We start from the raw sequence: 17,736 nt of genomic DNA on the forward strand, positions 1-17,736 counted from the left end.
TACGAAGCCCAATGCAAGGAAATCCAAAAAATTTTACAAGAGTGAATGGAGAAATATTCAAGGAAATAGATAGCTTAAAGAAAACAAGAAGTAAAAATTCAGGAAACTTTGGACACACTTTTAGAAATGCAAAATGCTCTGGAAAGTCTCGGCAATGGAATTGAACAAGTAGAAGAAAGAAATTCAGAGCTTGAAGACAAGGTCTTTGAATTAACCCAATAAAGACAAAGAAAAAATAATAAGGAAATATGAACAAAGCCTCCAAGAAGTCTGGGATTAAATGACCAAACCTAAGAATACTTGATGTTCCTGAGGAAGAAGACAATTCTAAACACTTGGAAAACATATTTGGGTGAATAATTGAGGAAAACTTTCCAGTCTTGCTAGACCTAGACATGCAAATACAAGAAGCACAAAGAACACCTGGGAAATTCATCACAAAAAGATCTTTGCCGAGGCACATTGTCATCAGGTTATCCAATGTTAAGACCAAGGAAAGAATCTTAAGAGCTGTGAGATAGAAGCACCAGATAACCTATAAAGGAAAACCTATTAGATTAACAGCAGATTATCAGCAGAAACCCTACAAGCTAGAAGGGTTTGGGGCCCTATCTTCAGCCACCTCAAACAAAACAAGTGTCAGCCAAGAATTTTGTATCCAGCGAAACTAAGCATCATATATGAAGGAAAGATATAGTCGTTTTCAGACAAACAAATGCTGAGAGAATTCGCCATTACCAAGCCACCACTATAAGACTTGCTAAAAGGAGCTCTAAATCTTGAAACACATCCTGGAAACACATCATAACACAACCTCTTTAAAGCATAAATCACACAAGACCTATAAAACAAAAATACAAGTTAAAAAGCAAAAAACAAAACAAAAATTCACAGGCAACAAAGAGCACGATGAAAGGAACAGTACCTCACATTTCAATACTAACATTGAATGTAAATGGCCTAAATGCCCCACTTAAAAGATACAGAACTGCAGAATGGCTAAGAACTCACCAACCAACTGCTGCCTTCAGGAGACTCACCTAGTACATAAGGACTCACATAAACTTAAAGTAAAGGAGTAGAAAAAGGCATTTCATGCAAAGGGACATGAAAAGCGAGCAGGGAAGCTATTCTTATATCAGACAAAACAAACTTTAAAGCAACAGCGGTTAAAAGAGACAAAGAGGGACAGTATAGAATGGTAAAAGGCCTTGTCCAACAGGAAAATATCACAATCCTAAGCATATATGCACCTAGCACTGGAGCTCCCAAATTTATAGAACAATTACTAATAGACCTAAGAAATGAGACAGACAGCAATACAATAATAGTGGGGGACTTCAGTACTCCACTGACAACACTGGACAGGTCATCAAGACAGAAAGTCAACAAAGAAACAATGGATTTAAGCTATATGTTGGAACAAATGGACTTAACAGATATATACAGAACATTTCATCCAACAGCAGCAGAATACACATTCTATTCAACAGCACATAACTTTCTAACTTTCACCAAGATAGATCATATGGTAGCCCATAAAATGAACTTCAATAAATTTAAGAAAATTGAAATTATATCAAGCACTCTCTCAGACCACAGTGGAATAAAACTGGAAATTAACTCCAAAGAAGCCTTCAAAACCATGCAAATACAGGGAAATTAAATAACCTGCTCCTGAATGAGCATTGGGTCAAAAACATAAGACAGAAATGAAAAAATTCTTCAAACTGAACGACAGTAATGACACAACCTATTAAAACCTCTGAGATACAACAAAGGCAGTGCTAAGAGGAACGTTCATAGCCCTAAACACCTGTAACAAAAACACTGGAAGAATACAAACAGACAATCTAAGGTCACACCTCAAGGAATTAGAGAAACAAGAACAAACGAAACCCAAACCCAGCAGAAGAAAGGAAATAACCAAGATCAGAGCAGAACTAAATGAAATTGAAACAAACAAACAAAAAAATACAAAAGATAAATGAAACAAAAAGCTGGTTCTTTGAAAAGATAAAATTGATAGACCATTAGTAAGATTAACCAAGAAAAGAAAAAAATCCAAATAACCTCACTAAGAAACAAAACAGGAGATATTACAACTGACGCCACTGAAATACAAAAGATAATTCAAGGCTACTGTGAACACTTTTATGCACATAAACTAGAAAACCCAGAAGAGATGGATACATTCCTAGAAAAATACAACCCCCCTGGCTTAAATCAGGAATAATTAGATAACCTGGAAAAGACCAATAACAAGCAGCAAGATTGAAATGGTAATTTAAAAATTACCGACCAAAAAAAAGTCCAGGACCAGATGGATTCACAGCAATATTCTACCAGATGCTCAAAGAAGAATTGGTACCAATTATTTTGACACTATTGCACAAGATAGAGAAACAAGGAACCCTTCCTAATTCATTCCGTGGATCCAGAATCACCCTAGTACCAAAACCAGAAAGGATGTAACCAAAAAAGAAAACTACAGACCAATATCCTTGATGAACATAGATGCTAAAATCTTTAACAGAATACTAACTAGCCAAATCTAACAACATATCAAAAACATAATCCACCATGATCAAGTGGGTTTCATGCTGGGGATGCAGGGATGGTTTCACATATGCAAGTCAATAAATGTGATACACCAAATAAACAAAATGTAAAACAAAAATCACATGATCATCTCAACAGATGCAGAAAAAGCATTCTACAAAATTCAGCATCTCTTTATGATTAAAACTCTCAGCAAAATCGGCATACAAGGGACATACCTTAATGTAATAAAACCCATCTATGATAAACCCACTGCCAACATAATACTGAATGGGGAAAAGTTGAAAGCATTCCCCCTGAGAACTGGAACAAGACAAGGATGCCCACTCTCATCACTCCTCTTTAACATAGTACTGGAAGTCCTAGCCAGACTAATCAGACAGGAAAAAGAAATATAGGGCATCCAAATCAGTAAAAAGGAAGTCAAACTGTCACTGCTTGCTGATGATATGATCATTTACCTTGAAAACTCTAAGGACTTCTCTAGAAAGCTCCTAGGACTGATAAAAGAATTCAGCATAGTTTCCAGATACAAAATTAATGTATACAAATCAGTAGCTCTTCTATACACCAACAGCGACCACGCAGAGAATCAAATCAAGAACTCAACCCCTTTTACAATAGCTGCAAAAAAAATAAAATACCTAAGAATATACCTAACCAAGGAGTCAAAAGGCCTCTACATAAAACTACAAAACACTACTGAAAGTAATCATAAACTACACAAACAAATGGAAACATATCCCATGCTCATGGCTGGGTAGAATCAATATTGTGAAAATGATCATACTGCCAAAAGCAATCTACAAATTCAATGCAATCCCATCAAAATACCATCACCATCCTTCATAGAATTAGAAAAAAAAAAATCTAAAATTCATATGGAACCAAAAAAGAGCCCACACAGCCAAAGCAGGACTAAGCAAAAAGAACAAATCTGGAGGCATTACATTACCCCACTTCAAACTATACTATAAGGCCATAGTCACCAAAACAGCATGGTACTGGTATAAAAACAGGCATGTAAACCATTGGCACAGAATAGAGAACCTAGCAATAAAGCTAAATACTTACAGTCAACTGATCTTTGACAAAGTAAACAAAATCATAAAGGGGGCCAAGGACACCCTATTCAACAAATGGTGCTGAGATAATTGCCAAGCCATATGTAGAAGAATAAAACTGGATTCTCATCTCTCACCTTATACAAAAATCAACTCAAGATGGATTAAGAACTTAAACGTGACACCTGAAACTATAAAAATTATAGAACATAACATTGGAAAAACCCTTCTAGACATTGGCTTAGGCAAGGATTTCATGACCAAGAACCCAAAAGTAAATGCAATAAAAACAAAGATAAATAGTTAGGACCTAATTAAACTAAAGAACTTTTGCACAGCAAAAGGAACGGTCAGCAGAGTAAACAGACAACCCATGGAGTGGGAGAAAATCTTCACAATCTATACATCTGACAAAGGAATAATATCCAGAATCTACAACAAACTCAAATCAGTAAGAAAAAACAAACAATCCCATCAAAAAGTGGGCTAAAGACATGAATAGACAATTCTCAAAAGAAGATATACCAATGGCCAGTAAACATGAAAAAATACTCCACATCACTAATGATCAGGGAAATGCAAATCAAAACTGCAATGTGATACCACCTTACTCCTTCAAGAATGGCCATCATCAAAAAATCAAAAAACAGTAGATGTTGGCATAGATGCAGTGAACAGGGGACACTTCTACACTACTGGTGGGAATGTAAACTAGTACAGCCACTATGGAAAACAGCATGGAGATTCCTTAAATAACTAAAAGTAGGTCTACCATTTGATCCAGCAGTCCCACTTACTGGGTATCTACCCAGAGGAAAAGAAGTCATTATTCAAAAAAGATACTTGTACATGCATTTTTATAGCAGCCCAATTCACATATATACAATGGAATACTACGCAGCCATAAAAAGGAATCAATTAACAGCATTTACAGTGACCTGGATGAGATTGCAGACTATTACTCTAAGTGAAGTAACTCAGGAATGGAAAACCAAACATCGTATGTTCTCACTGATATGTGGGAGCTAAGCTATGAGGACACAAAGGCATGAGAATGATACAATTAATTTTGGGGAACTTGGGGGAAGAGCGGGAGAGGGACGAGGGATAAAAGACTACAAATATGGTGCAGTGTATACTGCTTGGGTGATGAGTGCACCAAATCTCACAAATCACCACTGAAGAACTTACTCATATAACCAAATATCACCTGTACCCCGAATAACTTATGGAGAAATAAAAATTAATAAATAGAATCTGTGTAAGAAGTAGCTAGACCTGCTATTCCCCTCTCCCACTGTGTGGGAGACAGGAGGATTTTTCTCTGGAGAGTTAATGAAGCTTTGACTGAAGGACCCCCAGAACAGAGGAGAGCAGGGATGAGGCACTGAAAACAGAAATCAAGAAAATATCTGCATACTAACCAGGAAGACCCTCCCCAGCTCCTTTCCCCTGCACAGATACTAGAACTCCAGTAGCCAGTTTATGCTTGCAGGCAGGATATTGAAGGAGTGTAATTCTTAGGAAGAACTAAACTTTCCCGGAAAAGACATTGGACGTGGCCTTATTGCCTCATCAACCAGCAGTGCAGCCCACCTAGCAGTAGCCCCCTCGCCCCGCCCCCACAAAACTGCCCAATCATCTTTCTGTTGCCTTACTCTTAAATCTGAACAAACATGAAGAATCACCAAGCACCTGAGGAAAGCCTCCTACAGAAAGGATCATCAAAAGAAAAGAAGCATCAATTCAAAAAACAGAAGAGGCCAGGCACGGTGGCTCACGCCTGTAATCCCAGCACTTTGGGAGGCTGAGGCGGGCAGATCACGAGGTTGGGAGTTAAAAACCAGCCTGGCCAACATGGTGAAACCCTGTCTCTACTAAAAATACAAAAATTAGCTGGGCACAGTCGTGGGCACCTGTAATCCCAGCTACTGGGGAGGCTGAGACAGAAGAATCATTTGAACCCGGGAAGCAGAGGTTGCATTGAGTCAAGATCGCGCCATTGCACTCCAGCCTGGGTGACAGGGCGAGACTCTGTCTCAAAAAAAAAAAAAAGGAGAAATGTTTTTAATGTGTCATTAATATCCTCAGAGAGACTGAAGAAGATATTGTATCCATAAAACAAGAATAGTGTACTGTTTTACAAGAAAAAAAGAATCAGACTTGAAAATTAAAATGATGTTTAAAAATCTTTAATTCATTGAAAAGTTGGAAGATAAACTTGAGAAATCTTACAGAAAGTTACAAAGATAAATTGATGGGCATAAAGGGAGAGTAGATAGGAAAATTAGAGATTAATCAAAGAGGTCCCATATATATTTAATTGGAAATCAGGAAAAGAGAATAGAGAATGTGGAGAGGAGGAAATGATCAAAGAAATAATACAGGAAAACATCCGAGGGCTGGACAGACTGAAAGGACAAATGGAGTACCCAATAAAATTAGTGGAAGAAAAAGAAATTGTGCCATGATGAAATTTAAGACTACCAAAAAAAGACAGTGAAAGTTTGACTTGTCAGTAGCAACACTACAAGCTGAAAAACAAAGGAGTGGTGGGTTCAAAAATTCTAGATACAAATTATTGCCCATCTAGAATTCTGTATCCAGCCAAATCATCACTCAGGTATACAATATTCAGATATTCCAAGTCTCCAAAAAATAAATAAAATAAATAAAATAAAATAAACTTACTATGTACATACTCCCCTTCCGGAAGTTACTAAAGAAAATATTCCATCCAAACAGGAGAATGAAAAAAAAGGAGAGGAAAGCACAGGATCCAGGAAAGAGAGACAAAGGGACCCCCCAGGCTTCGAAAATAACTAGTCCAGATTGGAGCAAAGGAGACAAAGAAGCATAATAGAAAATAGGAAATTCGATCAGCAGACAGATTTCACCATGAGGAAAATTTTAGAGGTTATTGGAGGATAAGGGGAAACTTACCAATAGAAACTAAGGAAATGAAGCAAATGGGCAGAAAGGCAATTAATTCCAGGAAAAATAAAAATTTGTTCATAGCATATTACTTGGCTCTCAGTGTTGTATTATGGGCAGAATAATGTGAGCACTGAATATTGATTTAACCAAAAATTGTGATACTGGAAAAATGGAAGAGAGAATAGGAAAGAGCTGAATCCTCATCTACCACAATAGGAAATCTGAAATTGATGAAACAAGAGAAAGAAGTATACGCATTTAATTTAGAAATATGCAGATAGCAAGAAGCAGCTACAAGAGTTAAGTGTCTGCCTCTGGGTGGTAAACTGGGGGTAAAGGGGGGGAACAGGTAGATGGCGTGAATACAGCATTGTTCATTTAAGGGTCTTTCAGGACTATTGGATTCTTACCTTACACTATGTGTGTGGCACTCTCTCTATGTTGCTTTTTTTCCTTTTTTCTTTTTTTTGGGGGGGGGGGTGGGATTTATTGGTGGGTATGAGTAAGGAGGGGCAGCACAGTGGACGCCCCCTCAAGTGCAGGGCTTTAAAAAACATAAGGAAAAGAGCTCTCTGAAGTCACATTGATTCAGATTTGAATCTCGGAGCAACCGTTTTGCTACCTTTGTGATCCTGGGAAAATTATTTTAAGCTTTGTGAGTCTCCATTTCCTCAATTGTAATATGAGGCAAATACTTTTATTAGCTATCACCTTTCATAGGGTTCTTTAGAAACAGGTCAACTGCCTGACCCACGGGAAAGCCCTCAATAGAAGCTTTCTGCCTGTTCTAATTACCTGGCACCCTTCATTCCTCTCTGGACATCTTGACCTCTTGCTCTTCATCAGTTATTCAGGCCCAGTGTGGATTTAGCCCCCCGGTGTGTTTGCATGTTTCACCTTAGCTCTAACGTGAAGAAGAAGTTTTGTTTTGTTTTGTTTTGTTTCTTGTTTAAAAAATAATAAGCTGGTGACCCTTGATCTAGAAATCAGTTCCTCTGAGGAGTGGCTTTGGTAATGGAGGAACACTGTTCCCCCTATGGGAAAGGAAAACTTGAGTCATACTCTTTCAGCCACTGGTGAGCAGAAGCTTAGGTGAGAACCAGACATCTTAGAAGGCTCCAGGATCTCCCATTTGTGCCCACAAACATTTCCAGCCTTAATCCCTTTCGCTGATGTAATAAGATTCTTCAGCTGGATGATGAAAACTGAGCCCATGGTGTTGTGATTATGAGCTCAGCTACCTGCCACTGGCAGGTGACAGCTGCACCTGTGAGGCTGGCTGGTCAGCTTCCCACACACCCAGGGTGCCTGCGGCCTCCTGCACCCTAAGCCCTGCCCTGACCCGGCCACTAGTTATTGAACAGGGAGTGAGGTTTCCTGGTAGAGATTATTTATTTTACTGCCAGGATTATGCTGTATGCAAATCACAGGTCCAGGCACTGGGGATGACATAGAGATACATGTACATTTGGCCTCGAAGGAGTTTGCCATTTAATGAGGGAGATAGGTGATCACCATCCAATAGACAAGGAAATAAGTGAAGTGGGTAAGAGAAGGGCTGCTGGTGGGCTGCATATGGGATAAGTCAGACTTTGGGTCTACATGCAGGAATGCTGCTTTGGAGCTTCTCATGCAAGCCTGGAGCAGGTGAGCACCCAGCTCAGGTGATTTTCTTTAAGCAAAAGCAAGTCTTCAAACATGTGTGATGTTTTATCCTTAGGACAGCAGTAGGAGTGGGTGGTCTCTGAATACTGACAGTCCTTATGGAGGAGGATAGTGCCTTGTGGGCAGGGTGACCCTACAATTCATTAGCCAGACAGGGACACTTGAGAGTGAAGGTAGTGAAAGATAACCAGCATTCCAGGACACGTATAGCCAGGGCTTGCCCTGGCAAACCAGACATATGATCTCCCGACTTACGGGAGCTTGGTAATTATAAAGCGGAATAGAGTCAGTGACCTAGGGACCAGAAGAGAATAGATTCTGGCTGGGCACAGTGACTCATGCCTATAATTCCAGCACTTTGGGGGGCCGAGGCAGGAGGATAGCTTGAGGCCAGAAGTTCAAGATGAGCCTGGGCAACATAGTGAGAACTTCATCTCTACAAAATTAATAAATAAATTAGCCGGGCATGGTAGCATGCACCTGTAGTCCCAACCACTCATGAGGCTGAGGCAGGAGGATTGCAGGAGCCTTGGAGTTAAGGCTGCAGTAAGCCATAATTGCACCAGCCAAGGCAACAGAGCAAGACCCTGTCTCAAAAAAATAGAGCGAGAGAGAGAAAATAGATTCTACTCAGTCTGAATGTCTAGGTCTCGTGCAGGTTCAAAAGGCTTCTCAGGCAATTCTCCCAGGCACCCTGGGTAAGAGCCACTGGCAGTGGAGGGCCCTGGTCTCTCTTGACACATTTCCTCCTCAGAATGACTGCTCAAGGGGTCCATTTTCACCAGTGACCAGCATCAGTCCGCCTCTCTGGTTAGGACTCCTCAAGGAGCCCCATATGTTCTGGCCAAACTACTTAAAGATTAAATGTATATTTTCTGCTTCCCTGGCCCCTTAGCTCCTCCTGCATGGAAACCAATTCAGAGTTTGTCTTGGTGTGGTTTTTAATTGCCCTGCCAAAGTCCCGCCCCCTTATAGTTCTTTTCAGAGAGGAATTCTTATGCCAAAACCACTTCACGGTGATTTCACACTGTAGTAAATAATGTAGAAAACGCTCTAAGCGGCTGGGCGCAGTGGCTCAAGCCTGTAATCCCAGCACTTTGGGAGGCCGAGGTGGGTGGATCACGAGGTCAGGAGATCAAGACCATCCTGGCTAACACGGTGAAACCCCATCTCTACTAAAAATACAAAAAACTAGCCAGGCGAGGTGGCGGGCGCCTGTAGTCCCAGCTACTCGGGAGGCTGAGGCAGGAGAATGGCGTGAACCTGGGAGGCGGAGCTTGCAGTGACCCGAGATCGTGCCACTGCACTCTAGCCTGGGCGACAGAGCGAGACTCTGCCTCAAAAAAAAAAAAAAGAAAGAAAAAAGAAAATACTCTAAGCAATTGCTGTTTTATCAAAGAAATTAACAGTTGATGTGAGAGGACAGCCCTAATGACCTAGCACTTTTACCCCATTTCATTCTGTATCCTGATAGAATAAAGGTCATAGAGTAACAGAATTTACAGGGTAAAATTATTCCTATTTATTTTATTTGTCTCTTCCACCAGCCTGTGATTTCCTGGAAGACATAAACTACATTGTTAACATAAGATATCATTAAAACCATCACCGGGCTGGTCTGAAGGTAGTGAGTTATCTCACTTGATTGTTCACAGTTACAGATCAAACTTCTTGTTCTACTCTTTCCCCTCTTCTCACTACCGTACTTGACTAGTCTTTGTTAACAATTAAAAATAATAAAATAAATAAAACCATCATTGGCATGGACATATTTGTGGGATCTCCTAAATGAGTATGGTTGAATGGAAGGCAGCCTGGTCATAGCCCCACCTCTCTTGCTGACCCCAGAGAGACTCCTTTCAGTCCTTACATCCAAAACAGACTTTCCTTTGTGATCTTTATTTATAGCAAATCATATTCTTCGCAGGCCACCTGAGGCAACTGGGAGGTGGCCTCCTCCTCCTCTTCCCCTCCCCATCCCACGGGGACAGTTTTGTTGTCTTGGTTCAGCTCTGCCTGGTCTTATGAACGCTGGGATCTACCTGTTAAACACGGCAGGGCGTGATCAACCTTCCCTCCAGTTCCCACAGGCTCCAACGGTTGCTCTTTAATGGCTTTGTGGAAAATGGTGCGCTCTCTCTCTTTCTCTTTCTATCTCTCATTGGACTGTGTTTCCTGTTTTCTTCTTCATTGTCATAAAAATCCTAGACATTGCTCAGGATCCCACTGGTAGGAGATTGTCCCCATCTCTGACAGATCTTTCCCATGTGGCTCCTCCTTTCTGGAAATTCACTAATGCTCACCAGCCCCATCAAGAAAACTATGAACACCTACATTATGGTAACTATGAACACCTTATACACATTCTTCTAACTTTAGATTGGATATGGATTAAATGTTGGCATCACCTGGTTCTGTTAGATTGTCTCATCTGGCTCCTTAGAAACCAAAATGGGAGAATTGACATGTTTTGGTTATTAAGTCATAGTTCCAGCTGTCAGACCATACTGCTTGTGCTAAAGGAATAGGGAATACTGTGTGTGAATGGCAGGAAAAAAGCAGACACTAAGGGGCATTTATAACCAACATAAATATGTAATAAAGGCAATGTCAGTATAAATTAAATACATACAAAATAAAGGCAATTATTAATATGTAAGCATAGGCTCCAGAGATGTTTCAGTTTGGTCTTCTTCTTCTCCCCCTACCCCAGAAACCAAATGACCGTGATCATAAAGTGAGACTGGCACTGGGAAATGGCTTGCGAGGAGATGTGTGGAGACAATTTGTCAAGAGATTTGGAGACATATGCATCTATGAGTTCTATGCTGCCACTGAAGGCAATATTGGATTTATGAATTATACGAGAAAAGTTGGTGCTGTTGGAAGAGTAAATTACCTACAGAAAGTAAGTAACATTGAAAAATGAGAGCATACGTAGCCAGTTTTCAGAATACAGAGACTTCTTAAAAGCCAAGTCGTGATGATGTTATCAGAACTCAGGCAGCATCAGAGCCATGGCCCATTCCTATCACCAAGAGAAGTTTTGCTCATTCTCTGTGCTGATGACTTCAAAACATCAGATCCTCCAATTAAAAACATCTCAACTTCTGTTAAGAACAATCCATTGTGCCCTTGCCATCTGCAACTCAGGCGAAGTCTTCCTGATGCCGTTTATACTTGTATGTGATAAAACACCTGAAGGTTACAAGTTCCATAAGCTTATAGTACACTGTGAAACCTAGTATTTCCCTTTGTGTGGTGCAGCACCATCACCTGGGGAGTTTTTTTATATGCACAGATGCAAGGCCCCACCCGCTAGGCTTTGGATTCAGTTGTTCTGAGGTGGAGCCCAGGCATCTCGGTGCTAGGATCTGGTGAACATTTATGTCCACCTAATAATTCCACCAGAAAGATTTGTTTGTTTGTTTGTTTGTTTGTTTGTTTGTTTTTTTGAGATGGAGTCTCACTCTGTCGCCCAGGCTGGAGTGCAGTGGTGCGATCTCCACTCACTGCAAGCTCTGCCTCCCGGGTTCACGCCATTCTCCTGTCTCAGCCTCCTGAGTAGCTGGGACTACAGGCATCCGCCCCAACGCCCAGCTAATTTTTTGTATTTTTAGGAGAGACAGGTTTTCACCATGTTAGCCAGGATGGTCTCAATCTCCTGACCTCATGATCCGCCCGCCTCGGCCTCCCAAAGTGGTGGGATTACAGGCGTGAGCCACCGCGCCCGGCCAGATATTTCTTATTTATAAGCCAGCTCACATAGCCGTCTCTTTTCCCTGTCAGTCATTTTATTGCTTGTGGGTCTCTGTTGTCTTTTTTGTACTCAAGCAGTCAGTCGTCCAGATAACCAACTATTCTGCAAATACGCAGAAATGTTCAGCGAATGCTGAGCCTCCGCTGGCTTGAGAAGTCACTGTGGTCTTTGTGCCTCTGGACCGCTCATCCCATCTGGCCATGAAACAGCCGCACCGGGACTCCCACTCAACCTGTGTCCCCAGGGACAGACCAGCAGAGTTCAGAGGACAGTAGTTCATGTGTGTAAGAGCCCTGACTCTGGAGAGCAAATCTCAGTGCCACCGTATGCTAACTGAGTGACCTTGGGCAGGTCCCGTATGTTCCTCAGGCCTCAATTTCATCATCTGTAAAACAGAGATAACAAGAGAAAATACTGAACCCAGTGCTGAGCCCACACTCAGTAAGGGAAAAGGATTGTTGAAAGGATTAAATATGAAAAGGCCCTTAGAGGCTATAGCCCAATGCCTGTCATTTAATAGCCTTGAATAATTGTTAACCGTAATGATGATAATCACTCCATTTCTTATATTCTGGCCTAATCTCAAGGTGTTCCCAAGTTCAAGGACCCTCTCTAACAATGACAGCAGCTCCACCTACGCTACACAGGTCCCTCGACAGTCCTCTAGACCTGCGCTGTCCAAACAGTAGCCACTAGCTCCATGTGGCTACTTAAATTTAAGTTATATTAATAAAAGTTTAAATCTAGTTCTTCAGTCACACTAGCCACATTTCCAGTGCTGAATAGCCACGTGTGGTTAGTGACTACCGTATTGAGCAATGCAGACAGAGAATATTTCCATCATCACAGCAGATTCCTGGGCAGCACTGCTGCAGACTGAGAATCGATCTCCTACACCTCACTGGAACTGCTGCTGAGAAGGTCCGCTAATGCTGTGCATTACCCATTCTTTACTTTCTCATCCATTGAGTGCCATGTTTTATTGACAGTTTTTCTACTTTAAGCAACACATTAAAAAAAAAAAAAAAAACTTTAAAAACCGGATGATCCCATGCAGTTGATGTGGAAAAGAACATTCATTACCACCTATAAATATTTTACATTCCTGCAAATAAGATCTACATTTGTTGACCATAAACGCTGCTTGTTTTTTTAATGAAGTTGTCTGCTAATACTAAAGCATATGATTGGTTGCTTCATCACATAGACTTGAATATAAATTTGAAATAGACACAGTAATCATGGCTAATAATTATATCCAAATACTGTCATATTTGCATTTTTCTTCCAGTAAGGAAAATAATGTATTTATTATTGCTCTTACTGAATTGCTGAAAATTAAATTCTTATGCATTGAATTATGTTTTAAATATGATAGAATTTTAATAATTGTATAGTCATGGGCATGAAATATGCCTTTGATTCTAAAATATGTTAGATAACATTACCGTAGAAAAGTGAAAAATCTAACAGTGTCATATTAATATAAGGTTACATAAGATTTTAAAAACCCATTTGTGATACATCCACCAAAAGACACAAGAATGTCATAACAGCTTTATTTATAATAGGCCAAAACTAGAAATAATCCAAATACCCATTAACAGGAAAATAGATAAATCAATCGTGGTATATTTATACAAGGGAAAATTGCATGGCCATAAAAAACACTAACATGGATGGATGAATATTATAGACATATTGAGTAAAAGAAGCAGACACAGAAGTATACATTCATTTCACTTGTTTGAGGTTTAAGATGAATTGACAGCAATATAAGTCACAATAGTAGTTGACGTCACAGAAGGGCAGGAGGAAACTTTCTAGGTGAAATGAAGATGTTTTCTCTGTCTCTCTGGGTGGCAGTTTTAAGGGTATATGCAAATGCAAAATTTCATCAACCTGTACACCTAAGATGTACTTTACGTTATACCACAATTTAAAAAGGAAAAATTGTAAAAGATTTATTCTCAAAATTACACATTTTAATTTTGCTAGAAAATCATAACTTATGACCTGATTAAATATGATGTGGAGAAAGATGAACCTGTCCGTGATGAAAATGGATATTGCGTCAGAGTTCCCAAAGGTACAGTAGACTTGTTCAATCAACCTGTGCCCCTTCTTATCTTGACCAAGTGACTTTTAAGGACTAACATATTATTGCCACATGGTAAAATTTATCAGAGTGGGGAAAAGGGGGGGTTATATAAGTACCCTCCAATATACAGGAATTCCAAAGGTGCTAATTTACCACTGCATATAACATAATTCTAGTTTTAAACCTAGCTTAACAACTTCTTGCTTATGAGGTAACGTTTTGTGGGAAGGGATATGTAATTATGGTTGCAAAACCATAGTTTTAGGTGGCCTTTACCTTTAAGCTTTAACTACTGGGCGTTTGTGTAAGTGTACATAAATCATTATTCAGTAAAAGATTAGCAGTAAAAGAATTACAGGCCAGGTGTGGTGGCTCACGTCTATAATCCCAACACTTTGGGAGGTTGAGGAGGACTGATCATTTGAGATCAGGAGTTTGAGACCAGCCTGGCCAACGTGGCAAAATCCTGTCTCTACTGAAAATACAAAAATTAACTGGGCATGATGGCACACACCTGTAACCCTAGCTACTTGGGAGGCTGAGGCAAGAGAATCCCTTGACCCTGGGAGGCAGAGGTTGAGACTGCACCACTGTACTCCAGCCTGGGCAACAGGGCAAGATTCCATCTCAAAAAAATAAGAATCAAAATAAAATAATTAGGCCATATACAATAATGTACAGTATATGTGTGTGTGGTGTATATATGTGTGTCTGTGATACATATGTACATATAATTCACAGGTATACATGCATGGAAAATGATACTTCCTACAGCCAGTTTGTTGCCAGCAGGTTGTATGGCATTAGTTTTAAGAGAAGGCTGATGTATAAATTTGACCTCTAGCACATAAAATAAGTTTACTTTCTTCTGTTTTAGGTGAAGTTGGACTTCTGGTTTGCAAAATCACACAACTTACACCATTTAGTGGCTATGCTGGAGCAAAGGCTCAGACAGAGAAGAAAAAACTGAGAGATGTCTTTAAGAAAGGAGACCTCTATTTCAACAGTGGAGATCTCTTAATGGTTGACCATGAAAATTTCATCTATTTCCACGACAGAGTTGGAGATACATTCCGGTTGGTTTTTCTGAATCATTGAGCCAAAAACAAACACACGTACAGTTTGGCATACTCCTAGTGGAATCCCATTCGGCTTTGGTTATGGTGCATTTCCTTCCCTGTCTTTGGCACATCAGGTCAAACTCCTGTGTTCCCAGAGAATGAGGAATGAAGTGCATGAAGTGTCACTCTGCAGTGCACAGTTAACTTGGCTGAGCAACACCAGATGAGAATAAGGCAGGAAACCTGTATCTGATTTCTGGAGACAAAAGTACATTTAACTCCTCTTGTTTCTCCTGCATTATTACTGGTTACTCTCAGGACAGCCAAGGATTTTCACCTTTCCAATCATGGAGGTGTTTAGATAAAATCAGATGTAAATTAGTGTGGAGCTGATCTAGTTGAAGAGGAGGTGAGGGGTTCGGAGCCCCTTCCCCCAACGCCTTTCATCCCCAACCAGATGGTTTCCTGCAGAACCCCCAGGTCAGTGCAAGGAAGTTTGGAAGTCCTAATAGACCATGGAATTAACTTCCAACCATAGCACAGTCCTCCAGCCTCATGACACAGCTTCCTTCCTGTGTAAACTCCCTGAGGGCAGGCCCTGTGTCTGCCTGTTCACCCCCAGCACGTACCATGGTGCCTGACACACATAATCACTTTTTGCATGAATGAATGAGGAATGGGTGGAAGTTCTCTAACTGCAGTAGAAAGACAGCAGGTGAAATGAGGAGAACCAGGCTCACCTCTCCCCCCTGAACAGCAGTGGTATCTAGACAGGTATCCATTGTGAACCTCAGTCCTTTTGCCCTTGAGATGAGGGTCACAATGATTCGCAGGGTCCTTCCATCTCTACTATTCCATGTCTTAAGATCCATATCACTTTATGCCATCTTCATGCCATTAAGAAGATACTTCTGGGAGGGCTAAAGAATTTTTAATGGGCCGGGAGTGGTGGCTCACGCCTGTAATCCCAGCAGCTTGGCAGGCTGAGGCAGGTGTATCACCTAAGGTAAGGAGTTCCAGACCAGCCTGGCCAACATGGTGAAATCCCGTCTCTACTAAAAGTACAAAAATTGCTGGACATGGTGGCACGCACCTGTAGCCCCAGCCACTTGGGGGGCTGAGGCAAGAGAATCACTTGCACCTAGGAGACGGAGGTTGCAGTGAGCTGAGATTGCACCACTGCACTCCAGCCTAAGTGGCAGAGTGAGACTCTACCCACCCCCGCCAAAAAAAAAAAAAAAAAAAAATTAATGAAAACAAAATTTCACTCTTTATTAAGTGAAAAAATAGCACCTGGTTTGGCTTTAACATTAGAATCTCCCTGTAACTGAAGTATATGTTTTCCTTTCTTGTTGCCATGAGACCCTGAAATAAAATATGAAGTTCTATTAAAGAGAACGTCACCAACTGAATTAAATGGCAACTTGAGTTAGTAACTGAAAAGTTGAGAGACCTAAACACAGCAGAAAATCATTGAGATTTCTTTCTAATTTCCAGTGCCTTTCTTAGCCAGGGCTGTATTTTAACATTAGAACATTATTCCCTGTATTGTGTTTCATGTGGTAACATTGAAATTCCACATTTTGTTATCTAGGTCTATACTTTTCCCTTTCATGCCTCAAGCAAGATACCCCAGCCAGGACTAAGTCGGGGAGTTTGAGGGGCCAAGATGAGGAACACGAGATCAGCACCATGCAGAAATCTAAAGGAAACAGCTGCTCTCCATCATTGCGACCTGGGCCAGAAACCACCATTGACCTCTGCTCAATGTGTCCTTTCTTCCAGGTGGAAAGGGGAAAATGTGGCCACCACTGAAGTTGCTGATATAGTAGGACTGGTTGATTTTGTCCAAGAAGTGAATGTTTATGGAGTGCATGTGCCAGGTATATACAAGATAAGATCCGTACCTAAACCCATAGAGGAACTGAACATAATTTTAGCCCAGGTTTGTCATTGCTTTCTCCTGCCATCCAGAGTTAAACAGCTCTTTCAACTGCCAGGGAGTAAGGAGCTTATGTCTGGCTTATGTTCCATTATAAAAGCCAGCTCAGTACATCTGAACATGGCCTTCTCTTCAGTTCAGCTCCCAGCCATTCTTGGGCTCTCAGGCAAACAAAGCCTCAAATATGGGAGCTCCACGCCACATTTGGCACGCCTCCAGAAAAGTCGTGTCATGCTTAAGAGCTGGGAAATGGTGTCCTGGCCTCCGAACTATGAGGCACAAAGAAGAGACAGTGCAGTTGCTAGAAGAAAAAGCTGGGGAAAAGTGGATTTTGTACAACCTCTTCTTTTTAAGATTTCTAAGCCCAGTTCACCCCACTAAGTTTCAGAATCATCACACAAGAATGTTGTCACCACAGCTTCATCTACAGATCTGCTTCTGCCGGCAGAGTCAGGAGGGCCAATATCTGACCTTGAATCCTGGCTTCAACATCTGCCGGCTGTTTGACTGCCGGCTAATCACTAAAATTAAGGATAATGCCAGCCCTGCAGTTAAGGTTGTCAAGAGAACAAATTCATTTTAATTACATCAATGCTAAGCATATATTTATCAAATATATACATAAGGGTTGTTGTGACAATAAA

General features: G+C 40.7%; 1 protein-coding gene across 3 annotated transcripts in view; it reads left to right on the plus strand.

The window, feature by feature from the left end:
• SLC27A2 (solute carrier family 27 member 2) overlaps positions 1–17,736 on the plus strand; it is a 53,748-nt gene that overhangs the window by 29,413 nt on the left and 6,599 nt on the right. For 2 of the 3 annotated variants that reach the window (XM_008016677.3, XM_038009972.2), the window contains 4 exons: positions 10,942–11,136; positions 13,987–14,077; positions 14,967–15,165; positions 16,936–17,033. In XM_008016677.3, coding sequence (XP_008014868.3) covers positions 10,942–11,136; positions 13,987–14,077; positions 14,967–15,165; positions 16,936–17,033 — 583 coding nt within the window. Of the gene's footprint in view, positions 1–10,941; positions 11,137–13,986; positions 14,078–14,966; positions 15,166–16,744; positions 16,892–16,935; positions 17,034–17,736 lie in introns of those variants that run through there. The other variant, XM_038009973.2, reaches the window with a different exon arrangement.

This window comes from Chlorocebus sabaeus, chromosome 26 (assembly GCF_047675955.1).
Source record: "Chlorocebus sabaeus isolate Y175 chromosome 26, mChlSab1.0.hap1, whole genome shotgun sequence".
Taxonomy (NCBI): Eukaryota; Metazoa; Chordata; class Mammalia; order Primates; family Cercopithecidae; genus Chlorocebus; species Chlorocebus sabaeus.